General features: G+C 42.5%; 3 protein-coding genes across 3 annotated transcripts; 1 reads left to right on the top strand and 2 right to left on the bottom strand.

The window, feature by feature from the left end:
- The first annotated feature begins 8,312 nt into the window (after positions 1-8,312).
- On the top strand, positions 8,313-15,497 carry LOC115774739 (pleckstrin homology domain-containing family F member 1-like). The gene is made up of 2 exons (XM_030722134.1): positions 8,313-8,650; positions 13,187-15,497. The coding sequence occupies exons 1-2, from the start codon at positions 8,407-8,409 to the stop codon at positions 13,675-13,677; spliced, it is 735 nt and encodes a 244-aa protein (XP_030577994.1). The 5' UTR covers positions 8,313-8,406; the 3' UTR covers positions 13,678-15,497.
- A 32-nt stretch (positions 15,498-15,529) lies between these two features.
- e2f6 (E2F transcription factor 6) lies at positions 15,530-20,089 on the bottom strand. Its single transcript, XM_030722133.1, has 9 exons — positions 19,796-20,089; positions 19,308-19,619; positions 18,911-18,945; positions 18,609-18,664; positions 18,260-18,446; positions 17,826-17,981; positions 17,004-17,118; positions 16,656-16,806; positions 15,530-16,225 (listed from the first exon to the last, which is right to left on the bottom strand). The coding sequence occupies exons 1-9, from the start codon at positions 19,910-19,912 to the stop codon at positions 16,161-16,163; spliced, it is 1,194 nt and encodes a 397-aa protein (XP_030577993.1). The 5' UTR covers positions 19,913-20,089; the 3' UTR covers positions 15,530-16,160.
- A 3,560-nt stretch (positions 20,090-23,649) lies between these two features.
- On the bottom strand, positions 23,650-26,750 carry LOC115774775 (uncharacterized). The gene is made up of 3 exons (XM_030722182.1): positions 26,614-26,750; positions 25,804-25,913; positions 23,650-25,678 (listed from the first exon to the last, which is right to left on the bottom strand). The coding sequence occupies exons 2-3, from the start codon at positions 25,911-25,913 to the stop codon at positions 24,040-24,042; spliced, it is 1,749 nt and encodes a 582-aa protein (XP_030578042.1). The 5' UTR covers positions 26,614-26,750; the 3' UTR covers positions 23,650-24,039.
- Positions 26,751-26,940: the final 190 nt, after the last annotated feature.

Genomic DNA, 26,940 nt, shown 5'->3' with positions numbered 1-26,940 from the left:
CTTCATTGATGCATCACTCTTCATGGACACACAGCTGGAAACAGGAGAGTCTGGTCTCTGTCGTTTCTCAGGGCTTCAACACATATACATTTATTTAACCTTAAACTCTGACATACAGAAACAGTCACGAACTGAGATTCAATTCTCACCTCTGAGCTTTGGTTTCACTGTCATCTTCTCCATACAGGATTATTTTGGAGGGACAGAGTCTCTCCTCTTTGTCCTCACACCCATCCATGACAGAGCTGGCACCTTAACACAAACACATTAACATTAAAATCAAGTGGTTGGAAGCCAAGACCTTTAAGATACTGGAAAGACAGATTCTTGAAGATGAGACCAGGAAAAAAGTAAGTCAGGCACAGACTAAATAAAGTTACATGATGAAAAAAGTCACCATCATATTGTATTTGAATAAATCAGATTGGAGCATTGATACATCATGTCAAAGGGGCTTTAATTCACATTTAATTCTTTTGGCACAGTGCTGATGGCACTTCAGTCATGCTAGTGATGGGAAGTTCGGCTCTTTAGGCTCGGCTCCCAAAGAAGAGCCGGCTCTTTACTTGTCATCATTTGTAGCCTCATATTTTAACCTAAATAAGCATAAATGAATGGTTTGTGTGCTGAGAAGCCCTTTTGCCTTCAGTCGTTTGACGATAAACTTTATAACTGCTTTATTTTGTGTCCTGTTTAAAAAAAAAAAAAAAAAAAGGACGTTTTTTTTAAAAAACATTTTAAATAAACTTTTAATGGAACACAGGACAAACACACACACTGACTTATGTTGCTTTGTGTTGCAGTAGGATGGGTTATAGTTGCAGTTTTGAGGAGGGCGGCGGATGCAGCGACAGTTGTTGGTCTGGGAGCAGACTCACCAGGGTCAGTGAATGGAGACCTAGCTTGCCGTCTGTCCTCCAACTGCACCAAGGGATGGAAAGTTCTGCTCTCACTGTAATTTTAAATTTGCAATCACGGCACTTTGTTCTGCTGTTTCCAATTTCCTTAAATTGCAGCCAAATGCTGCTTCTTTGACGTGTATCCGTCATATTCACGTGTTTCTGCACCGCTGTCTCCCGCGGTCTTGCTGTCTGTACCTGCCTAGGCCCACGCACGCCCCTCTGCTTTAATGTAATGGTATAATCCATGTCCCCCTATGTGATTGGCTGCATAGTGTGCCCATCAGTTTTGCCCTTGTCTTCAGGTTTGTGAGCAGAGCTAATGAGAAATTGGGGACCCTCATTCAGTAGGATTAGGCTCTTCTGGAACAATCATTATTCATTGCCAAGCATCGGCACTTAGAGCGGCTCTTTTGCGAACGACACGTGTGTGAGGCCACAGAGCTGCACATGAGCCTCAAACTCACAACCAGTGTGTTCTTCACGGCCTTTATTTCTGATCAAATGTTATGATTTTATGTGTTCATAGTTAGCTGCAGTCTGCTGTGGTCAATTAGAAACTTTACAATGACTGACTAATGTCGTCTGCACCTTATGCGGGCTATTATTCTGGGATGAGAGTTATGTAAGAAATTCCTTTTGTTTCCATGGTATCTGTTGCATGCACGTGTAAATAAATGAGTAAATAATAAGATAAATATATAAATATGAAATAAATTCTGCTGTAACTGCAGTAGTTAACCTTGTTGCTGTTCTTTGTGTCGCTATTGCCAGCAATGTATCTGTGACACAATAAAAAACTAGGTCACAGTTAAAAGTGAAAGTGAAAGTTTTTGACAGCAATCTTTTGAAAACAGAATTACACTATACAAAACCGAATATATTTTCCTCATTATCTGCAACTTAATAACAATGTGTCCTTAAACTATTTTAATTGGTACGACGCTCCTTCCACATACTTGGTATGATAACAGTGAGGTTATTAAGACATGCCATTATGAAAGGGTAGAAGACGAGTAAAAAAGTTTGTCACTTACCCTACAGCAGAGGATAATCCGGGCTCCTCATGGCCTTTGGTAAAAAAGCAACCGCACACCTGTGATAGTGTTTGGGATCCTTATACAGTTAATGCTCACACCTGCTTTCTCTTATGAATTTGCCTCACAGGTACACAGTACTTACAGCACAAGAGGAAGTAAAAGGGTGTCTGCCAGAGGACTTTCTGTATCAGCTGAGCTGCCTCACGCAAATGACATTCCGAGAAAAAATAAAAACACAGTTACATTTTCTGTACACTGGGTGGTGCTGTTGTGAATAGAATAGAATGCCTTTATTGTTATTATACAGAATGTACAATGGGATTGGAGGGCCACTCCTGTTCAGTGCCATGTAGCGACCTCACTCGTACAACTTTCACTGCCTTGCATGTAAGATTAAAAATGAGTAAACTGGGGTCCCAAGACAGTTATATCACTCAGATATTTAAGTTGTATATATATAAGTTAAGTTTTGCTTCAGCTGCTGGTGAAAGGAATGAGGCTTCTTCTGAGGTTCATCTTTTATTGGTTCTGATAGAAAGTTCAAACCAAGATGAAAACATTCATATATCAGAACACAAAGAGTGATACCAACATACAAAGGAGCAAAATATTTTACAGCAAATAAGTCAGTAAATGACTGTTATGTTATGTGTATTATGAGGCCTCCAGAAACTCATCACCCATCTGCATGATAGAGGCTCAGCAGCTTAACCCCCCCCCCATACAAAAATAAATGTCCAAGCATCCTGATCAAACTGTCTTCATCAACATCATTAATCCACATGATCATCAGTTACATAAAAACGTTAGGTGAAAAGTGTTGCTAAATGATCCATAAATAATGTTCGATAAGTTCAGATTTCATGATTTTGGTGCATTTCAGTTGAATATCGTTTAAGTTTTCGCTGCACGTGAGCAGACAGTTCATTTCTGGATCGTTCCAATCAAACCGTTTAAACCAGACGCTCTGCAGCAAGTCTGTTAATGCTTTCACATCCTGACCCCTGAGGACAGATGGTATCAGCTGGAGCAGTGGCGGTCCTAGCCTGTTTGGCGCCCTGGGCGAGCATCCCCGCCGGCGCCCCCCCACACACACACACAATAGCGATCGCCGCACTACTACACTTGGGGGGGTAATGAGCGACTGCTGTGTGGTGTATGTAGCTTTCTGCCATGGTCTGACAGACAGGCTTTAACAGAAGGTCCCCCCACCATCACAGGCACACTCAGAATTTCTTTTAAATTTTTATTTGAAAAAACATGGAAGAAACTGAAATATTACACAGCTTCTGCTTACCTTTATCTTTGCTTGTTTCTCCTCTTCTTCTTTTCTCTTTTTCCTAAACTGTGCACCTGATGGCTTTGACCTTTTCCTTTCCATCTGCCACAATTCGCCACCACCACCGCCCATCCCCAGGGTTGTCAGATCTGACTGACAGTTGCCAGCCCAACACAACAAAACCTCCACTGAAACTCATGTTAATAGCACCAGGTGTGATATATATTTAAATATACAAGCTTTGGGTAACTTGTTAAAATTTTGGCTGCTTTTCACCATATTTGGTAGGTTTTTAGGAAGTTTTTATTGTAAAATTATATATCTATATAATTTTATAATTATATAGAAATATCTATATAATATTCCACCCCAATGTGTTCACAAGCTGCCCAATCTGGCAACACTGCGCCATCCACCAACATTTGTCCAAACTGTCTAGATTCGTATTTGTGTTATTTTTTTATCAGGATTCGGGTTCACACAAATACTGTGATTTAATGACCATATTTACAGTATTATAAATGAAATTGGCTTTGTGTTCTATCAGTTGTGTGCATCTAATTTTATTAGATGCACAGATTCATTCTGTGGAACATGGGAGGAAAAAAAAAAAAAAAAGAGTCAGTTTTGCATATCTCGCAAAAGTTTTGCGAGATCCTGAGTTACTTTTGCGAGATCTCGCAAAACTTTTCAATATTAGGACATACACTTCGCGTTAATCTTGATATGGCAGTGTCCGTGAGGATGAAAGGTTTGGCGAGAGACTGCCAGCAAAAGTCGCCTTTATTTATAATTCAGCGGTTACTGTTGGCTGTAACCAGGCCCAAACTGTACAGGCATGAATGAATGAACCCGGCTGACAGTCTCACTCTCACGCCATCACTGCTTCACTCGACTCGCACCCCAGGCTGAGAGGAGAAGGGGGCGGGGCAGCGCTGTGTGTGTGACGATCGAGTGAAGCAGTGACAGCGAGACAGAGAGAGAATCCCCCGCCTGCCCTTTTTCTTCTGTTACAACCTGTCTGACCATGGCAGAAAGCTACATGCAATACACAGCAAGCAGAGGGCGCCCATTATCCCACAAGTGGAGCAGTGCGGTAGGCGTTGCTGCGGCGATCGCAATGCGTTGGGGGGAGGGGGGCGGTCATGCCGCCCTAGATGAAATGCCGCCCTGGGCGGCTGCCCATGTCGCCCATATCAGAAACCGCCACTGAGCTGGAGATCAGCTGATACCATCTGTCGTCCGGTGTGGAGGCTCCGCCAGGTGTCGCCAGGTGTGGCGCTCTGTGGACTCCAGGACTCTGCAACAGTGATGGGAATTCCGGCTCTTTTTTGAGAGCTGGTTCTTTTGGCATGGCTTTCGGCTCCCAAGATGCTCCTCAGAGTTTTTTTTTTTTTTTTTTAATGTGTAAAATGAATTACTAATGTAAAAACATACATTATATCAAATGTTTCTTTATATACTCAACATAGAATAGAATGCTTCAAATACAAATTACACAACAAAAGATTGGCAATCAGAAAAATCAAGAGCCTTTGAGGAGGTGATCATGTTTCTCCTTCCTTATATGACCTGCCCTATTTTGTTCTTCTGATTGCACTGATGGATGAACAGTTCGTACACGCCTGTGCAGGTTGTTTGTGGAGCCTGCGTGATATGAAATTTTTACTTTGCAGTCTACACTCCACCTTTCTATCACATTAAAATGACTCATTTTCCCCGCCGTTCCTCTATGTAAAGCGTAGCTTTCTCTAACACTTTTCTGTCTCCAATCGAACTTTGCAGGAACCGCTCCTTCTCTGGTGTTTGTGTACTCACTGTGTGATGTGTCTGTGGCCCCTCCCCTCCCTGCTCAGTGTAGATATCCAGATGCTGCCGCCCATCTTAACCAATCACGTGCGGCTTCCACAAAAAAAAAAAAAAAAATAAATAATGAAAAAACAAACGGCTCACAACCAGGAGCCCACTCCTGTTGTTCACTTTAAAGAGCTGGCTCTTAGAGCCGGCTCATTCATGACCGATCCATCACTACTCTGCAACAGCAACAGCAGCACCATGAACATAAACATCAGCTGAGTTTAGCTTTAGTTTTATGCTTCCCATAAAAGAAACTGCACGATTCAAAGAAAGAGAGAACAATTTATTAACAAAGAGTTTGTATTACATAATTAATGCTTCTGAGAGCACTGATCCTTTTCATGAACTGTGCTCCTAGTTATGGATGGACAGCTATTAAAGCTACAGACGTTGACGAGGGGAATGGAGGGCCTCCTTATGAATCCTAATAACTTCAGTGACCTCCAACTTTTGTTCCTGCACCATCATCAGAGGGACAATCAAACAGGTTCAACATATCCAGGCTTTGTTTGTGTTAGCTGGCTTGACTAAACCTAAAACCCCAGCCAGAAATCGTGGGCATCATCACAACAATGCTCATCAGCTTTCTGCTTCTGTGCTCCAGCGTTACCTTTGTGCAGCGTGCTCGTCTTTATCCGGCTCTCCTCTAGTGTTACAAAGCAGCCGCTCTGATCTGCAGTCGCAGCTTCGCCTGTCCCGATATCGCACGTCTTCACCGTGATGGGACCCTCCCCCCCTTCAGATGGACCTGGATGCTCTCCTGCACCGACACATGACAAACTGAGCTTCTTCAGAGCACGTCTAGAAATCTTTAATTGAATCACACTCATCAGGTTTGAAAAAGAAGAAACCAGCTCCTCCTGAAAACTGACTCTGACCCGGTCTGTGGTCGTTTACCTCTGTAGGTGCAGGAACCTCCAGCTTGGTTTCCTCTGGAGCTTTGACGGCGATCACCGTCTGCTCCTGGAAGGCTTCGAGCCGGCTGATGTCCTCATGGGTCACATAGGCCAACGTGCAGGAGGACAGTTAAAGAAAACTACTGTTCTGATTACATTACAGTTATTAAAAGGCAGTTTTAGGGCTAATAACTTACTGTTTAGGATGGACAAAGTGACATTTTACACAGTCAATAATGCAGTGAGGCTTCCACACCAAACTGGCTCATCCACGTCTTTATGGAGCTGCTTTGTGCACTGATGTGCAGTCATGCTGGAACAGGAAGGGGCCATCCCCAAACTGCTCCCACAAAGTTGGGAGCGTGAAGCTTTGAGATGGGAGGTCTCAGTGTGCTCCTCCAGCTTACCAGCCCTCCAACACCCATGTGCTCGAATTGCAGGAACATCAGGTGTTTGACACACGTTTCACAGATTATGGGTCAACAAGTCATTTACAGCCATTTAAATACAGGAAATCACTGTTTGGCACAACAGTGGCAGCTGTTGAAAATAACAAAGTAACTTGTAATCTAACTTTGTTACTTCTAAAATTAAGTAATCAGTAAAGTAACTAAGTTAGTTTTTAAAGGAGTAATCAGATTACTTTTCAAGGTAACTATGCCATCACTGCTAACATCTCTGTGGAATATTTAGTAGTGAAGAAATTGATATCATCCTATCATGGTACCACACTGAGCTCCTGAGAGCGACCCATTCTTTCACTGATGTTTGTAGAAGCAGTCTGCATGCCTGGGTGCTGGTTTATACACCTGTGGACATGGAAGTGACTGGAACACCTCGATTCAATGATTTGGATCAGGGGTCTAAAGTCCAGGCCTCGAGGGCCGGTGTCCTGCAGGTTTTAGATGTGTCTCTGCTTCAACACACCTGAGTCAAATATAGAAGTCATTAGCAGGACTCTGGAGAACTTGACTGCATACTGAGGAGGTAATTCAGCCATTTGATTCAGGCGTGTTGGATCAGGGACACATCTAAAACCTGCAGGACACCGGCCCTCGAGGCCTGGAGTTGAGGATCCCTGATTTGGATGGTGAGGGAACACTTTTTGCATAATAGTGTAGAATTCTTTTTGCCCCCTGCTGGCCATTAGCAGGAATGCAGGTTTAAGGCACTTCAGCAATGGCTTCACTTTCCAGAGCTGAGGAAACTACTATCATTTATTAAGTTTATGGTCATAAACCTTATTGGAACATTATAAATGATCAGTAGTAATGTTTAATTTCTCCACTTGATTTCTGTTTTTTAGACTTTCCAACAATGATAATTACTGCTCCTAAACTGCCACACACCTTTTCTCTCACATCATTGCACATTGGTCCTACACAGAGCTCTGCAGACAGTTGTTGATAATATTGCAGCTGTGAAGTGTCAAAAACAACCGGTATTGTTTGTCTGACCTTCTTTTTTTTCTTTAACTCCTGCAGTGAGTGAAACAGTGTTAAAAGCAGTTAAACCTGTTCACTGCAGCCATTTTCTGTTTCACTCTGCTTCTTCTTTTGTTTTTATCTCTGATGTTTATTTGCACTTCGTAGTAACCTCTGCTGAGGCTCACTTCCTCTTCAAGTCAGCTTTTCAGACGACTAGCATTCTCCCCACGTATGGTTCATGCAGGAATGCACACGAGCAGGTCTGCACTGGCTGCATTCCTTCACTCTAAGGAGCAGCACAATGAATTATGCTTACAAAGTTCTAGCTTACCTCTTATTTGCTCAATGAATAATAATTTAATTTTTAGTTTTAAAGAAGTTTTTGACAGATTTCTAAAATATCTGTGTTTTGTAATCTACCTTAGTCTTTCCCCTCAGTTATAGTGTATCAATAGCTTCTATCTGCTGGTTCCAAATCTACAAGTTGTATTACACTTTAACAGGAAAGCCAAGTTTATGCTTCATAACCTATATTCAAATACTCTGGATGTCACAGATGATTCATAAGAACAATAGCAACATGTAAGCAAAGATGGTTTAAATAGCTTCACCTTGTACCGAGTCAGGCACCAAAGTGCTGCTCACCACATGAACTGTAGAGCTTCAACCTTCAGCTTGATCAGCTACAACCTTTAATCCATTTACATGGTACTGCATTTATTTGAGAAGTTTTACTTTCAATACTTTGTGTTATTTTTGGACACAGGAGCAGTTTTGAGAGGATGCTGTCCTCCTGCAGACTTTCTCGTGTCTTTACAAGTTCAAATTAGGGCCCCACCCCTTCTTACAAGAAGCTGCACTTGTTTTAAAAATCCCCGTGACGTCACCAGAGCTGTGTAAAAGTTTCGTTTCATCAGATACAGAAGCACCTACAGAGAAGTGGATCTACCAGCCCAAACACTCTGACTGCACCACTGAAAACAAACTCCTGGGTGGAAATATGCCAGGATGGACCAGCTAATGACTGCTCAGTATAACTTGGAGCGGGTCCAGGCTGTTGCCAGATCATTTGGATCATCGGGGAAGCGCTTACTCCGGCAGGATCGGATTCTGGTCAGAGAGGGCACGCTGTTAAAGCAGAGCCGCAGAGGACTGCAGCCCAAAGCTTTCTTCCTCTTCAATGATGTACTGGTTTACGGCAGTATCGTCCTGAACGGCCGCTGGCACAAAAAGCAGCAGATCTTTCCTCTAGGTGAGCAACTCGTCTTCCTCTCCGCTTCACTTAATCCAGCTGGATGAAAAGAAAAACAGTGTAACAGGTAGAGACAGGTAGACACCACAGGTGTGGTGGTTCTGTGGAGCAGAACCTGCTTCCAGACATAACTGCCTGCAGTCTGTTTCTAACAAGTGGCAACAGTCTGCAATAATCAAACTTTTCTTTGCTTACATGGTTGCAACAACTTCAACATGTTTGTCTCATTGATGGATGCATTGCTTTATCCTTTTTTGTTTTATTGCTTGATTTTTTTTTTTACTGTCTGTACTTAATAAAAACAGAATAAATAATATTTTAGGCAGTCAGTAAGATTGCAAATAACAGAATTAATTGAAATAGTAGTTAATACTGTGTTCTTAAAATCTTGATTATAAATGAATTAACACATAAATTCAAGCTGAGCCAACAAATTACCCACAACCAGATGTCTGCTTCTGAGAGAGCACGGAGTTTAGCTTTTGACAGGAGAAAGAGGAGCAGACAAATATGTTGCCTGTGGTAAGTAAACTACACAGATTTTTTAATATAGTTATTTTTACAGACATTACCAGATTACTGGGCATACTGAAAGAATTTCAACTTTCTAAAAAAATAAATAGAAGATAAGAGATAAGATAAGAATATTCACCAGAAAGTCATCTTTACTGTTGTCAGTAATCAGTCCCTAAACAATTTCCTTTAGAGTGAAGTTTTGTAAATGACAAATGTGTGTGTGCTCTGCATGTTAAAGTGTGCCAGTGAATGAGTCAGTGTGTGTCTGTCAGCCTTCAAAGGAGCATGAAGAAAAGCGAGCATATCAACATTCTCAGAGCTGAGGTTTGCCCTGTGCTTGATACAATGTTTCCTGCTGCAGGAAACACACAATCTGATGGTGTACATGTTAATGATTAATGTTAATAAGCCATACATACATACATACATACATACATGCATTTTCTTCTACTTATCTGGGGCCGGGTCACGAGGTCAGCAGCCTAAGCAGAGAAAACCAGATCTCCCCTCTCCACAGCCACCTCCTCCAGGTTATCTGGGGGGGCGTTGAGGCATTCCCAGGCCAGTCAGGAGATGTAATCTCTCCAGTATTTCCTGGGTCTGCCCCGGGGCATCTTCCCAATAGGACTGTCATGTACTGCTGTGGCAGGTAAGGTGGAGGACCCCAGAGCAGGACACCCAAGGCAGAAGCTTCACTAAGCACAAAGGACGGGCTGGACGGGAGCCAGCAGCACAAACTGTAACTCCAAAACCAAACAAAACATGGCTTTGCTTAACTTGACATAAACCACACACACGTAGACAGCGACCTGACAACAAACTAACAAGAACACAGAGAACATAACTAACTAAACATCTTACACACAGACTGACAGAGTAAACCTAAACATAACACAGATAAGTATGACAGAAAGCCATGATAACCTAAACTTCTAATTCATAACTCTAAACACAACTCAGAGAAACAGAAGGTGCACTGGGCCAGCTGTTCATGACAAGGACATGCCAGGAACACCTCACCCAAGACGTGTCCAGGGCTAATTAATGTTACTAATAAGTCAGTGTCCAATCCTACAGCCCCAGGTCAGCGGAGGGTAAAAAGAACTTTTATTTTTAAATATTAACATATTATTTATATTTTATATGAATCAATATCTGGAAATTAATGATTCTAAAGTCTTTAAATAAATATGGTCTAGTACACCCCATGCCCCCCCCGTTGGACTCACCCCTGGTTGCTGTAGGACGGCTGCTGTCAGCGAGCTGCCTCATTTAAACAGTGTGTCAGACACTGTTAGCAGTTCATTTGCATATTTTATTTTAACTCCTGCAGCTTTACTGTAGATTTTCTTTGTATAAAACAGACAGCAGCAGATGGGAGCAGCTACAAAGTTCAGTTTTCTTCATGCTGGAGCTTGTTGAGGATTTTTTATAATCCAGTTATTTGAGTTACTCAATTAATCTTTGCAACCCTAATGTGTCAATTATTTGTAAAATTTTGAGTATCTAGAAGGTGCTTCATAAAAATGATTGTGTTTTCTGTCTAATGAGTACATTTAAAAGAAAAACAGAGCTAGAAAGCACTTCAGCAGCATTATAAACTGAAAATGAGGACAGCCATGTTCGCTTCACACATCTGATTGTGAAACAAGGCGAAGAACCTCCTGCTAAAGAAACACAACTATTGTTATTTTCATGGAGAGACTCTATAATGCTACTGAGTTTATTACCCAAACCCAAAAGGTTTAAACACTGAATGATGAACAAGTGCTCATCATTCAAAAGCCAGAAACAGCCTAAACCATCATCCTCTATTAGATGTCTATAATCTAAAGATCAAGAAGTAAGTAACTGTTGATATGTATCGATCTACCCATCATAAAACCACACTTGGAATCATTTATGATTTTATAGACTGCTTTTTAATGAGAGTTATAATCTTATTGTCCATGTTTAATAGAGTGATTGGTCTTTGGTTTTCCAGTTTTCTGCGATCTTTGCCAAGTTTGGGAATTATTAAGGTTATTACATCCTGCTTCATATTAGAAGGAAATGATTGATCATCTTTTGCCTCCCTTAACATAAGAAGAAAGGGAATTTTTACCATATCCCAAAAAAAGTTCATAGAAACTGGAGGTAAGACCATCACTTCACGGGGACCTGTTTAAAGACAAACTCTCTACTGCTTCATTCAGAATCACATGATGCTGCAAACTCATCATGTACATGAGGAGCAAGATGTCCCATCATCACTGGAGAAGGCAGAGAGCAGATGTCTTTGGCAGTCAAGGCTGCGTCTGTACTAACCTGTCCATCAATCATCAAGGTGTTAACTGAGTTCCTTGCTTGCTTTTTTCTAAACAGTAGAATTAGAGGTACTTCTTTCCCTTCTTCCATCCATTTAGCTCTCAATCCCCATCAGCCTTCTTCAGCTACATCTGATTCAATTTGGTGCTGCTGCATATCACTGAATGTAACTGCTGAGTGCTGACGCTGTTCTCTGTATGAATCAGATCAGTCTGACTCATCAGACGTTTTGAGGCACGTTTGTTCAGCACATTTTGGGGCGATATTTAGACTTCTGCAAACTGTCAGTATAAACACTGAAATATGCACTTCAGTGTTTGTGGACCTTTTGCTGCTCCTGTCACCATCGTTCCACATATTTGATGTTGATTGTACTGCAATTTATGGTTTGTACTGGTGTCCTCTGGTTAGTATTCAAAAAGTTTACTTTCACTTGTTTTTGCAGATTCATTTAAAATTGTAACGTGACTGGGATGAACTCTGGAGTCACTAACAGGTCCAATAGGAATGAGTCAGGTGAATTGGTGTGGCTGATTGCACAGCTGATGAGACTGTGAGACTTCATTAGAAGAAAGCAATGGGCATTTAGTGCATGAGAGCAAAGGCGCAAAGAGGTGTTCACACATTCAAGTTTAGTATCTCTCTTTTAATTGTATTTATAATGTGATGTTTATTACTGCTGAAGAGCAGGAGATAATCTGGGTGGAGTGGTTAAACAAGGTTTTGGGTGGGTGAATCATATTGGTCCTTAAGCAGGTATTATACTTTCTGCATCTGCGAGTCCCGCTAAGGTACGCTCGGGTCGCAGTGACGTAGAGTTTGTCATCAGACGGGGACCGCGAGGGTCCTCGTGGACGCCCAAGTGCCTGCTTGGTTTTTGTGATAGCGCTGAATCAGCCACAGAGAGTTTACATTACAATGTACTGAGTGCACCAACTCCCCAGGCAGCAGTGTGGATGGATTTGCTGTCCCCCAAAGCATCATAGCACTCCCCCCTCCCCAAGCTCTTCTTGATGACCCCAGTTTAAAGTGTAAAAGTTAGGAAATAAAGTTTATCATTTTATCTGTATTTTCTCTGGTTGTGCATTGTTTTGGGGTCTCTGACAGTTCACTAATCATTACTTTTTTTTTTTTTGAATATTTCTGGGGTGACCACATTGTAATATTATGTTAGACCAACTTGCCGAACACTGACTGCAGGAATCTAAGCTGGCTTCATATTTTGAATAGTATGTATGTATCAGTTGGGCAAATCTGAACCCAAAGAGAAACATTACGTTGATCCAACAGCTGTAATAAGGTGAGCTAACTCACAGACATCGAGTCAACTTGACTGATGAGAAGTAATAAATAAGTTGAGCAGTTCAACAGTTGTGTCAAAATTTTGAACTGTGTGTACAATGTATCAATTAAATAGAAATGTAAAGTAACACGTTTGCCCAGCATGTTTATGGTGTCGGGTAAACTTGAAAAAGAGGTGCTAAAAAATTACTAAAAATTTATGTTGGGTCCCATTACTTTTGACTTATATTTTCACTGTGCAGGATACTACCTCTGTCTGAAGTTGTGTTTGTAGCTGATGTTTCTATTGTGGTGTTTATATTAATCATACAAATGCCAAGTGCACAAATGGAATTTCCTAAAGGATAATAAACGTTACTACTACAAACTTTGTTTTCCAGCATTAACTTGTGATTCTTCTGATCATTTCAGAGAATATCCTGCTGGAGGACGTGGAGGACGGTGCCAGGTTAAAGAACCAGTGGTTAATCCGCACACCCAAGAAGTGCTTCTACGTTTCTGCCGCCTCCTATGAGGAGAAAAAAGCCTGGATTGAGAACATAGAGGACTGTAAGGATAAAGTGCTGCAGAGCAGAAGCCGCAGCAGAAGCTGCAGTTTGGACTTTGCCGGTCCCATGATCCCTGAACAGGCCTCTGTTGCCTGCATGCGCTGCACCAGCAAGTTCACAAAGATCCAACGTCGATATCACTGCAGAAAATGTGGCTTCGTGGTTTGCAGCACGTGCTCCAGGAAGCGAGTGGTGATTAAACACATTGACCCGACTAAACAGCTGAGAGTCTGCCCAACGTGTCACATCAGCCTGAACAAGGATGTCCATAACTCAATCCGTATGAGATGGGACAGCGCCGGGAAGTCAACAGAAGAGGAGATGGAGTACAGTGAGGAAGAGGATGAAGATTAGAGATAAAAGGGATCACCCCCCCCCCCCCCCAAAAAAAAATAAAATTATTATATATATCAATCACATAGAGAGCACTTCTGAGGATCTGTGTGTGGTATAGTGAGTCTGCAATATTCAGTTTTTCAGTGTGTACATTCTGTATGATTACACTGTGTTCCAAATTATTATGCAAAAAGTGTTTAGGAGTGATAAAGTAAGATTTTTTTGTTTGTCAGTTAAACCCATTGATGGTGATGTGTGTCAGGGCTCTTCATATCACAATTGCAGACACCTGTGCTAATTAGTTTGGCAGGTGTGTCCAATTAAAGGCAAGACTACTTAAGAAGGCTGTCCCACATTATTAAGCAGCCTACATTTTCAGCCAAAATGGGAAAGAAAAAGGATGTGTCGGCTGCTGAGAAGCAACAAATTGTGGAGTGTTTAGGTCAAGGCATGACTACAATCAACATTGCCAAGACACTTCATCGTGATCATCGCACAATCAAGAAGTATGTAGCTGATTCAGAGCACACACGTGTGCGTGCTGATAAGGGAAAATTGAGGACTCTCTCCAACAGGCAATTACGTCAGGTTAAAAGAGCAGCTGCAAAAATGCCTTGTCATAGCAGCAGACACGTTTTTGAAGCTGCTGGTGCCTCCAACGTCCCCCAAACAACAAGATGCAGGGTCCTTCAGAGGTTTGCAGCTGTGCGTAAGCCATCCTGTCGACCTCCTCTATCCACTGCAAACAAGCAGAAAAGGCTCCAGTGGGCCAAAAAATACATGAAGACTGACTTCAAAACTGTTTTGTTCACCGATGAGTGCCGTGCAACGCTCGATGGTCCAGATGGATGGAGTGGAGGATGGCTGGTTGATGGACACCCCATTCAAACAAGGCTACGGTGCCAAGAGGAGGAGGTGGAGTAATGTTTTGGGCTGGAATCATGGGGAGAGAGATTGTCGGCCCCTTTAGGATCCCTGAAGGGGTAAAGATGATAATGCATGATAATGCACCGTCTCATGCTGCAAAGAACACATCTGCATCTCTGGCTGCTATGGGCATAAAAGGGGACAAACTTATGGTGTGGCCCCCATGCTCCCCTGACCTCAATCCCATTGAGAACCTCTGGAGCATCATCAAAAGGAGTGTCTATGATGGCGGGAGGCAGTTCACATCTAAGCAACAGCTCTGGGAGGGTATTCTGTCCTCATGCAAAACAATAGAAGCAGATAACATCCAAAACCTGACAAATTCAATGGACGAGAGAGTTCAGAAGCTCCTTTCGAACAAGGGGTCCTATGTGCAAATGTAACATCACCTAGAATAAAGTTTTGACTTAAACTGTTTGATTTCAGTTTGTAATAACCTGCTAATGCTTATAATTTCACAAATGACCCTTTTTTTTTCTTTATAAAAATGAAAAGGTTGAAAACTGTGCTGTGCATAATTTGGAACATACATTTTGAGTGTTTTATTTTTTTTAAATATACTGTTATCATTGGCAGTTTGTTCAAAAACCTTTCAATTGTACTCTAATAGTTGATGACTGGAAAATTACGATGACTGCAATTCATATAGGTAATTTTGGAAAATCAGACAATATTACTTGCATAATAATTTGGAACACAGTGTATATAGGTTGGAATCATTTAATCAAGGAGGCGTATTTCTTACCATGTGCAGTACTGACGAGTTGGTAACAAAGGTCACTCACTTTAATCTGACACTTGGACTCTGCTTACTGGAATCATGACTTCTTAAAGTAGGCAGTTGCATTCATATCACTGTTATTTGTCATATGGCACAGTGTCTCCCTTCAAATCAATAAACAATAAAAATAACAGAATGATAATCTAAATAAACTAATTAGACTCATAACTGAAAGGCTTTGCCTTTATTTTCTACAATATACAGCAACAGCGTCTTCTCGGGTTCACAGGAGTTCATTTTTATTGTTACAGCGTCTCAGAGACGTGTTTCTGATAGAAAGTTCAAACCAAGATGAAAACATTCGTATATCAGAACACAAAGAGTGATACCAACACAAAATACAGAGGAGTAAAATATTTTACAGCAAATAGAAGTCAGTAAATGACATGTCTATTATGAGGCCTCCAGAAACTCTGCACCCATCTGCATGATAGAGGCTCAGCAGCTTAACCCCCCCCCTACAAAAATAAATGTCCAAGCATCCTGATCAAACTGTCCTCATCCACATCATTAATCCACATGATCATCAGTTAGGTGAAAAATGTTGCAAAATGATCCATAAATAATGTTCAATAAGTTCAGATTTTGATTCATGATTTTGGTGCGTTTCAGTTGAATATTGTTTCAGTTGAATATTGTTTCAGTTGAATATTGTTTCAGTTTTCGCTGCGCGTGAGCAAACAGTTCATTTCTGGATCGTTCCAATCAAACCGTTTAAACACTCTGCAGTATCAGCAAGTCTGTTAATGCTTTCATATCCTGACCCCTGAGGACAGATGGTATCATCTGGAGATCAGCTGGAGGCTCCGCCCGGTGTGGAGGCTCCGCCCGGTGTGGAGCTCTGTGGACTCGAGGACTCTGCAACAGCAACAGCAGCACCATGAACATAAACATCACCTGAGTTTAGTTTTATGCTTCCCATAAAAGAAACGGCACGATTCAAATGCAGAAACATGTTTGAGGTCAAACAAAGAGTTTGTATTACATAATTAATGCTTCTGAGAGCACTGATCACTTTCATGAACTGTGTTCCTAGTTATGGATGGACAGCTATTAAAGCTACAGACGGTCACGAGGGGAATGGAGGGCCTCCTAATGAATCCTAATAACTTCAGTGACCTCCAACTTTTGTTCCTGCACCATCATCAGAGGGACAATCAAACAGGTTCAACATATCCAGGCTTTGTTTGTGTTAGCTGGCTTGACTAAACCTAAAACCCCAGCCAGAAATCGTGGGCATCATCACAACAATGCTCATCAGCTTTCTGCTTCTGTGCTCCAGCGTTACCTTTGTGCAGCGTGCTCGTCTTTATCCGGCTCTCCTCTAGTGTTACAAAGCAGCCGCTCTGATCTGCAGTCGCAGCTTCGCCTGTCCCGATATCGCACGTCATCACCGTGATGGGACCCTTCCCCCCCTTCAGATGGACCTGGATGCTCTCCTGCACCGACACATGACAAACTGAGCTTCTTCAGAGCACGTCTAGAAACCTTTAATTGAGTCACACTCATCAGGTTTGGAAAAACAACATTTTCTCTACGGTTTCAATCAGGGAACATTTACTGGAGCTGATTCTCTCTGACAGAAGAAACCAGCTCCTCCTGAAAACTGACTCTGACCTGGTCTGTGGTCGTTTACCTCTGTAGGTGCAGGAACCTCCAGCTTGGTTTCCTCTGGAGCTTTGACGGCGATCACCGTCTGCTCCTGGAAGGCTTCGAGCCGGCTGATGTCCTCATGGGTCACATAGGCCAACGTACAGGAGGACAGTTAAAGAAAACTACTGTTCTGATTACATTACAGTTATTAAAAGGCAGTTTTAGGGCTAATAACTTACTGTTTAGGATGGACAAAGTGACATTTTACACAGTCAATAATGCAGTGAGGCAACAGCAGTCGTGCTCTCAGACAGAGCCTGGATTTGTTTTCTCATTTAACCTGCAGTAACGTGTTTTGGCCACAAGAGGGCAGAAACATGGCACCAGGACTTGTTCACATGCAGCAGGTGTGACACCACATCAGCATTTAATTAAACTGCAGGTTTTTCGTGCATGCAGAGGGGACGTTTTGGTGCTCAGGAGTATAGATTTATAATCACATTATTTTTGTAATTAATTTTGTTAACTGGAGTTTTGTTTTCTCGAGCATAACTTTTTAAAAACAAATAATCTTTGGACTCCTCTCCATTAAAATTACTAAACACAAAGTGCTTTTATCATAGATGGTCCAATCACACCAACTGTTGTTTTAAGTGCCATTCTGAGAAAACCTGACCTGGTTAAATCAGGGCGGGTACCTAAAGCCGCGTCACCTTTTTCCTGTCCAAATGGTCCTGATTTCCTTCAGCAAAGCATTTTGGGGTTAAATAATCCTGTTACAGATAGCTCTGAGTTTTTCTGCTTAAATGAGGGCTAGAAATTGGTTAACCGTGACCTCTGACCTTTGCACGATGTGAAAGGATATTGAGCGTTTTCCCGCTCGTCGGTCATATCAAACAGCTGCTGGGCACAGCTTTTGATGAGGGTGTCCAAAGTGTCCTCCACCAGCTTCAGGTTCTCCAGCTCCCTGTGGAACTTCTGCTTGTTCTTCGGCAGAAAGCTGGAGATGGGACAGCTTCCTCTGCACAGACGACACGTTTACTGTCAGACTGTGTGCCACAGGCAGCACTCAGGACTCAAAGGCTCATTCTAAAAAACGTCCTAACTCGAGGTCCACTAAACAACAACTTTCTGCTGACAGGAAACCATCAGATATGACTGAAGGCCCCATAAACCTTTATGTTCAAGATAATGCATCTATTTTTACATATTTACTACTCCCACAGCCTGAGACTCACACTACAGCTGATCACAAGTTTATTAATATTAAAGCGAACTTCTTTTCATGAGTTCACTCACATCCACTTGACCTTGTTGGCCGTCTGCTTCTCAATGACACTGATGCCCTCCAGGACGTTGGTGATGTCGTAAACCCGCCGCCTGCGGGTATGCAGGCTTTTCATGACCTCGCGCAGGTCCACCGAGCCATCGGGCGCCGTCAGCAGGAGCTCCAGGAAACGCACCGTCAGCACTCCCAGAGACACGTCTGAAAGCAGCGACACTCAGTCAGAGGCAGGAGAAGGCGCTAACAAATAAAACCACCTTTCTGAGCTTCCGAGGAAAGAGGTTTCAAACAGAGCATACCATGCAAAAATCATAAAAAAATAATTAAAAACTAACAATATAAACATAATAAAGCAGGACGGACCTTGTCGGGTCGTTATCTTGGTCTGTATCATCTCCTTTAAATGATTCAGGACATCCCTGCAAAGAAAGACAATAAAAAATGTCACTAGAGGTTGAACTGGATCTGGCTTTCTGTGCAGCTCATGCAAAAATATGATGTTTGCAAACACACAAGATCGATCTGCGTGTCTCAGCTTAACTTGGGCTCGAGAACAGGAGTTACAGCTGGCAGATGGAGGTCTCATTTATCGTTCATTTTTGTTTTAATGAGGAAGAAATTTCATCAGATTTAAAGTCTATCTGCCATTTGTGAAATGTTTTTACCTGCTCGCTCCTGAAGCCGGCTTGGTTTCTGGATCCTGGAGTTCAGAGAGTGAACACAGAGCAGGTTAAAGATATTTTTTTTATATGAAACCCCAACACCCTCCCACTCCACCAAGGTCATATTCCACTCAAAGGCAGCTCTGAGGTTCCTCACAGCAGCACTGGAGGCCAGCACTGAGCACACAGATGTCTTTAACACATCTGTGTAGCTGAATTTATTGATCCATATCAAACAAATCAGTGTTGCACCTTCACAGAGTTTGGTTAGTAATCCTACATCAGTGCAGACTAAGAGCTGGAGGGCCTTATAACCACAACCATGAGCACCACACGGAGTGCAGAGGGAGCAGGAGCCTGTACATCACACACAAACATGTAAAGATCACCGTTTTCTGACCTGCTTCAGTGTAGGTGTAGGAGGTTCTTGTACAAAAGGTATCATAGCTGGAACCTCAAATTCTTCCTCCTCCTCATCACCAGCACCACCACCTCCTCCTCCAGCAGCCCACTGATCCTCCTCCTCGGACGACTCGGCCCTCCAGTGGCCCAGCAAACCCAAGGCCCCGTCCAAGCAGGGGGGCATGATGGGAATGGCATCACTGCTGACGCCATCATCCAAGATGTCCTCTGGCAGGAAGTGGTCTTCACAGATTATATGCTGCTCTGCGGAGTCCTGCTTCTCCGTCTCCCTCAGCGCTGCGAGCCACACCTGAACACAGTCATCAGAGTAACTGAAATCTGCTGGTCTGACTAGCAGCCTTTTTGCTCATTCAGACACCTGGGTCATCTGCTCTCATGTTAGCATGATGTTAGCATCGTGTTAGCCGCTATAATGGATGGTGTGTATGTGTATTTTAACTCTTAAAGGGAGTTTTAAAGTCCTACCTGGACCCGCGCCGGGTCCTTGGGGAAGGTAAAGAACCTCTTCTGCGGTCTGCTGAAGAGCCCCCGGTTAACAACTACCGCGCGGTTCGGACACCCTGAGACGACACACTTCACCATGTTAACCGCCTCTTCACCGCCCAGGCCTAACACGCCGGCCGGGCAAAGCGCACATCCGAAGCCCGTTTGTAACCGTCAGGATCCGGGGGGTTGGGGAGCCCGCGACACAGCACGACTCCGCAGGTTTGTTTGTGTCGCCTTCCACGTCGGAAATGGACATGTTTCACCCGGAAGTGCAACCACGATGACAAACGACGGCGACGAAGCATGTTGGCGCCAAATCTGCGCCCTCCAGTGGAGAAGTGCTAATATGACCGAGAGGTCCCGGGCTCGGGACTTCCGGTTTATAGGGGGCGCTCGCGAGTCAATTCAGGTTGAATTCCTATTCAACCTGAATTGACTTTGTTAATCTGTGTTTTTGATGCTGTTGAGACAATAGATTTAGTTACAGTTTTAGATTTTTATGGGATATAATTTATTTTTGGAGCTTTATTTATATGTCACACTTTGTTATTTACCTCTAAACATAGGTTGACCACAGCCCGCTGAAGTTCAAACTAAGCCAAGCATCACAGAGTAAAAAAAAAAGTGACTGAAGTGGCTGTTGGAGCCTGAGGGGTAGGCCTGGAGATTTCATAAAGTGCTGATCTACTGGGATTTCCCCCTCACAGCCACCTCTAGGGTTTATAGAGGATGGTCCAAAAAAGGAGGAAATATCCAGTAAACAGTAGGTCTGCCAAATTAATGCCAGAGGTCAGAGGAGAATGCTTTGAGCTAATACAAAAGTAACTTTAGTAATCACTAGTTACAACCAAGGTATGCAGATGAGCAAATCCAACCTTGAAGCAGATGGACTGCAGCAGCAGAAGACCACACCAGATGCCACTCCTGTCAGTTACGAACAGGAAACTGAGGCTACAGTTCACACAGGCTCATCAAAACAGCTTTGCCTGGTGTGATGAGTCTTGATTTCTGCTGCATTTGGAAGGTAGGATCAGAATCTTGCATAAAACAGCACAAAAGCATGGCTCCATCTGCCTCCTATCAGTGGTTCAGGGTGGTGGCGTTGGTTTAATGGTGTGGGGGATATTTTCTTGCACACTTTGGGCACCTTAGTGCCAACTGAGCATCTGTTAAACTCCACAGCCTACCTGAGTATTGTTGCTGACCGTCTCCATCCCTTTGTGACCTCACTGTAGCCATCTTCTGATCCTGCTTCCAGCAGGATAACATATGTCACAGAGCTCCAATCATCTCAGACTGCTTTCTTGAACATGACAGTGAGTTAACTGCAGAAACTGTGATGCTGTCATGTCATTATGGACCAAAATCTTTGAGGAATGTTTTCAGCACTTTGTTGAATCTGTGCCCCAAAGAATTAAAGTAGCACTGAAGGCAAAAGGGAGCCAACAAAATATAGACAGTACGAGACACAAACTTTAGTATGTTAGAGCAGAAGAACCGAGGTAGGAGCAGGTTACTCACGACTGCACAATGTTTGTGGACCACAACATTACAAGATAACTAAAAATCTCAGTGTGTGGCAAGATAAACAAGGGTAAGATTCAAAATGGGTTTACTGCCCACCCAGCTGCAGTGCGCCTCGCACTGAAACAAGCGCTCCTGTTACTCCTTTCCCTGCCTCAGTAGCTCTCAGTAGGTAATTCCATTCACCTGTGCGGCTCACTGTTTCAGTCGCACCAAGGAGAAAGACCTGCAGCTCACAGCTCCCACAAAAGACACCACTGGTACGGTAACATAATTAAATTGACAATATTCTTTGGATGAACGTAGGACAAAGTAAAGTTTATTTAAGGAATATTTGGTAATGTGTGTCACTACTTGCAGTGAATATAACTGAGATTTAACAGGTGAAACAGGTGAAATAACAGATTTTGAAAAAGCTAAATGATATGTAAAAGCTTTGCAATTTAAGCATTACTAAAGTAAGTTAAAAAAAAGTATAAAAGTATTCTTAGCAAAAGGTATGCTCACATTGAATAAGAGTAAGACAGTATCAAATGCTTCTAAGTCATAGTTGCGGGCCGGTCTAAGCCAAAAATGCCAGGGCCGATTTTTTTGTCCCAGTCCAGCCCTGGCAGCAGCACAGCCTCTGTCTCGGCTGCAAAGAAGCACATGTTGTGGATATGATAGCGGTGTCTACTCTGCACCATTTGGCAAATGGGGAACAGCTAAAAAAGTCAAATTTCTCTCACATTTAGCAAATGTGAGAATTGAAACTGCTCTGAACGCCTCGGCTGAATATGTTTAACTGCACGTAAAAATATAAAAAGACTTTCTGCTCGTTCTTCCACTTTCTTGCTAATGTTTCACAGTCACTTAAGGTACCCAAGGACTCAGCTATCATTCAAATTTCTGTAGATTACTGTAGATTTAGCCTCCATATTTCCCAGCTGGTTGGTGAGTACTTCCTGGAGGTTGCTGATTGTTGCTACTTTAAATCAGTCACAAAGAGGGTGCTGCACCAACAACCTCCTTCTGAATGACTCAGTTGTTACTCTAGTAGGCTTCAGAGTATTTAGCAGCACTGTGAGTCCTGCATTATTCTCATCATAAATGAAGTCTATCATATGTTAATGACATGAATATTGTTTAGAATGACTTTACTTCAGTTTTCATATAAAGAAGAATCATGTTGAATCCTGTGATTACGTTCCCCATGCTAACCCACCCTGCTGCCTTATTTTGCAACTTCATTTCCAAAAGTTATTCAGACAGTGGTTTAATCAAGTTTTAGTGACTTTGGATTTTAAGGATTAAATGTATTTTCACAGAAGCAGTGAGCAGTCCACGTTCAGTTTGTGTGGGTCACAAAACTTTAATCTAGAGCCACAAACATATTTAAGCCTTATGATATCTGCTTATTTATGCTGTGTGTTGCATGTTTGCGGTTTTTAACTTTAATTTTTAAAAAACATTTTGACTAAAGAATTTCCAACTTTAGGCCAATAAAGTATATCTGTAACCTTTCCCAGCTGTCACAGGCAGAGAGGCAGGGTGCAAACTCTTATATTCTGTATTTCATGTTTGTTCATTTCAATAAATAACTGCACCTGTTTCCATTTTCCCAGCAAAATCATACTGTAATGATCACAGCATGTGTATGTATGTTTGTACTGTTCATATTTCCTCCAAGACGACTGGACCGATCTTGATGAAACTTTGCATCATCGTTGCCTGGGGTACTGTGAGTGCCAACATCTATATGGCATCAATAAATATTTCATACAAATCCCACAGTCGTGTATGTATTTGTACATTTGACACTTGGACATTGAAAGGTCAGTACATGTTATTCCAATGTCAGATTATTATGATGTCACAAGATAATGTATCATAGCCTCATACTGTAATGATCGTAGTGTGTGTGTATTTATGTGTGTTTATATGATCCGTGTGTCTCCGGTGTGGCACGGGGGTTTGCTAGTATAAATAAATGAGGGGCAGTCAAAGACTTTTGCACAGAACTGCTAGAATTATTAACCCCTTATTTATTTGATTACAAACAAAACAGAATAATTGTGACCTGAAATGAAAAACTATCGACCAGCATGTTTAAGTGGAACTGAGCACCGTGAGTCTGGCTGAGTTGGTGCAAATGAATCAAATATGACTGAACCTCTGCTGATACTGTGTAAAACATACAGCAGCTTAAACACTTATAAAAGAGGCAAAGGAAAGAAAAAGGACATTGAAATTCAATTCCAATTAGTTTTATTTTCAATTAGTTTTTGACTTTTTTGAGTTTCATGGGAGAAACCCAGGATCATGGGGAGAACATGCAGACTGAACACCAGAGAGAGGCTGAGGAAGTAAAATACCCCCCAGCCTTCCTCCAGTGAGCCCCACAGAAACACAGCAGTGCTTATGGTTCAATGTGATGCTGTATATATACACACAGTACCAGTCACTGGTACTGTGTGTAGCATCAAATTAAACCTTTATATTGTCAGGTAAAGGACCCAACAATATAAGAAAAAACCCCAACAATCAAAACGACCCCCTGTGAGCGAGCACTTGGCGACAGTGGGAAGGAAAAACTCCCTTAAACAGGAAGAAACCTCCGGCAGAACCGGGCTCAGGGAGGGGCAGTCATCTGCCGCGACTGGTTGGGGGGTGAGAAAAGTTGGTACTCTCACTCAGAAAATGTAAAACTGTTTTGGACACTAAAGAAGAGGGTTTGTCCAAACTGGAGATGTGACTGAAAAGTCAAGCCTGTGAATTTCACTGTCCAGGCCGTCATTAAAGAAATTCACAACACGAGAAGCCCAGCGTGAAAGCTTCTTCCTGATAGTTCTGCCCAGTGATCTTTTTGGACGTGAGGGCGATGTTTGTTCTCTCTTTTCTTCTCTCTGAGCTTCCGATGTCTGATTCTCAGGAACCAGAGAAGCTTTTCCACTCCAGTCTTCACCGTCAGGTTCTGGAGTTTCACCCTCAGGAACCGGAGAAGCTTTTCCACTCCATTCTTCACCGTCAGGTTCTGGAGTTTCACCCTCAGGAACCGGAGAAGCTTTTCCACTCCATTCTTCACCGTCAGGTTCTGGAGTTTCACCCTCAGGAACCGGAGAAGCTTTTCCACTCCATTCTTCACCGTCAGGCTCTGGAGTTTCAATCTCAGGAACCGGAGAAGCTTTTCCACTCCATTCTTCACCGTCAGGTTCTGGAGTTTCAATCTCGGGAACCGGAGAAGCTTTTCCACTCCATTCTTCACCGTCAGGCTCTGGAGTTTGACTCTCAGGAACTGGAGAAAGGGTCCCGGGATTGAAAGTGTTCTTAGAGGTCTTAGACTTTTTGAGCACTGATATTAAAGTCTTAGAAACCTCTAACTCAAATTCTTCATCGCCTGCTTCCATCAGAGCCTGCAGCACATATTTTGATCCAAATATCTGGCACAGTTTTTTGTAGATGGAGATGTGCAGGCTTTGAACCCTTTGTGGGAGAGCAAATGTCAGCATGCCCTCGGTCCTCCTTGTAACACCGTACACTAACTGATCAAGATCCACGTTTAGTATGGACGATCTGGTGTTAGCAGCAATGTGGTCAACCAACTTGGCAAGAACCACAGTAACAAAGGTCCCGTTGATCAGGTACTCAGGACAGGGAGGATGTGAAGAAGCACTTGTGAAGTGATGTGATTCTGAGTGATCAGAATGCTGTGGAGCTGGTTCAGGATCCAAATCCTCCATGCAGTCTGAACTCTCTGATGAACAGTCACTTAATCCTAACATTTCTGTGCTGTGCTGCTCGACGTGTTCAGCGTCCTCGGGGTCAGCACACCAGCACTCCTCGCAGTTACAGCGCGGGCATGCCACCTTGTCACATGACCCGTCCTCCATTCTTTCACGGCCATCCAACATGGATTTAAACATTTTCCCTATGATATGGACCATTTGTAAAATGCATTCTGCTGATGGCGAGGAATAAATGTCAGAGGGAAGAGCTGACCATGTGAGTTGAGCCAGCGATGAGTTTACACTTTTGGTAATCTGTGCTGAGAACAATCTCACTAAGTGATCCAAGCTGTGGGAGCTTTGCTCTGCTATGTTCAGGGCTTCACTAAAATAGCGATGAAGGCTGTTCCTAAAGCAGGCTTGAATGTCCTGCTCCGTCACTCTGCAGTGACTGCACCCGCCCTGCACAGTTTCATCATCGCCACATAAATGATAGTGGTCCGAGGCAAGAACCTGAGGCTCCACATCCTCCAGGACCAAGGTGCTAATTTCACCTATTAACGCACGACACATGTCGAACAGCAGAATGCCCACTTCTGATCCATTTTCACAGCCATCCAGAGACATCCACTCCCTGAAACACAAAAATAGACAAATACGGTTGAGCAAAAACAAACCTTTAACCAGCGTATGCATGTGTATATTTAGTGATAATGATCTGCTGCTTGTTTGCTTCATGACTTTAAACTTGTGACTTACTTGTGTGAAATATCCTGCACACAGGGGCCGATGACTTTCTCAAGGGATTCGGGGGTCACCAGGGGCAACTTTAAATGCATGCAAACCTCTTCTCCCATTTCTCCTGGCATCTAGAAAGACAATCGGATTTTTAGGTATTTATGACACATCAGTAAAAAGTTCTGCCATGGGACTTTGAAATAATCACTGTTAACCAAATTTAAAAGCTGGCTGCATCCAAATAGATCAGATAATATACATATATGTGCACACCTGTCGGCTTTTATCAACCTTTGAGACAGCCGAGTTTTCTTACACAAGTTGGCAACAGTGGCCCAGATAAAGGAGGAGGCAGTCCCACAGTGTTTTCATTAAATTTGATATTCTAACATTAAACAATATGGGACAAATTTGATCTATGTAATGTGGGTCTAGGCAAAGCATTAAAGTTATTAAGTTATTTCATAAAGTTCATTTGTACTTCTAAATATATTGAGGCTGTTTTTGTTCACTTTTTGTCTCTCCAAAGATGTTTTGCTCTCCTACAGCCTCGATTGCAACTACATGCAAATAAGCAATTATGCAAATTAGGCGATGACTTGTAGCGACTTCTATTTCCCGTACTTTTAAATATAAAACTTGGCAGATATTTATGTGATATATTAACATTATATATTAACAATGCAATTATAAATATTAACAAACAGCAAAGTGCTGAATGTTATTTTTATCATGTCCTCAGGATAACACAGAACTCTGCATTACGAATAAAATTAATCTATCAAGATATGCAGATGAAAAAAAATGCACAACTTGTTTTGTTCGTTTTACCTTATTGTGGTTGTGTGAAGAAAGGTTTTCCACAATATTTCAGCTTTTGCAGCAATGTAGTGCCAGTTTTCTACAACACGTTTTCCAGGTAGTTTCCAGGTATTTGGTTCTTGCAGCCACGAAAAGTCTTTGCAGCAGCTGAGAGGTCTGACTTCTATTTGAAGGTTTAGCAGATCAAAGGAATGTTTTTTAAACTTCGTTACATTCTATCTCTTTGATTTTGTGATGTGAACATTCCATACGTTCGACGTGCCTGCGCATGCGTACGCGCGTGCTACGCACCCGCCTCTCGGGTTCCTCCCAGTCGTCCATCTTCCATCCAATCAC

Source organism: Archocentrus centrarchus, chromosome 24 (genome assembly GCF_007364275.1).
Source record: "Archocentrus centrarchus isolate MPI-CPG fArcCen1 chromosome 24, fArcCen1, whole genome shotgun sequence".
Lineage (NCBI taxonomy): Eukaryota > Metazoa > Chordata > Actinopteri > Cichliformes > Cichlidae > Archocentrus > Archocentrus centrarchus.
Note: the sequence above shows the minus strand (reverse complement) of the source record. Positions and strands in the feature narration are given on the sequence as shown.

Excerpts from the sequence above, each read along its gene's own strand:
- LOC115774775 (XM_030722182.1), bottom strand. The coding sequence starts at position 25,913 with ATGCCAGGAGAAATGGGAGAAGAGGTTTGCATGCATTTAAAGTTGCCC. Across the intron at positions 25,679-25,803 it reads GTGCAGGATATTTCACACAA|GGAGTGGATGTCTCTGGATG; the intron begins GTAAGTCACAAG and ends TTTGTGTTTCAG.
- e2f6 (XM_030722133.1), bottom strand. The coding sequence starts at position 19,912 with ATGGTGAAGTGTGTCGTCTCAGGGTGTCCGAACCGCGCGGTAGTTGTT. Across the intron at positions 17,119-17,825 it reads GACGAGCGGGAAAACGCTCA|GTTGGCCTATGTGACCCATG; the intron begins ATATCCTTTCAC and ends GTCCTCCTGTAC. Across the intron at positions 16,807-17,003 it reads AGGTTCCTGCACCTACAGAG|GAGAGCATCCAGGTCCATCT; the intron begins GTAAACGACCAC and ends GTGTCGGTGCAG.
- LOC115774739 (XM_030722134.1), top strand. The coding sequence starts at position 8,407 with ATGGACCAGCTAATGACTGCTCAGTATAACTTGGAGCGGGTCCAGGCT. Across the intron at positions 8,651-13,186 it reads GCAGCAGATCTTTCCTCTAG|AGAATATCCTGCTGGAGGAC; the intron begins GTGAGCAACTCG and ends TGATCATTTCAG.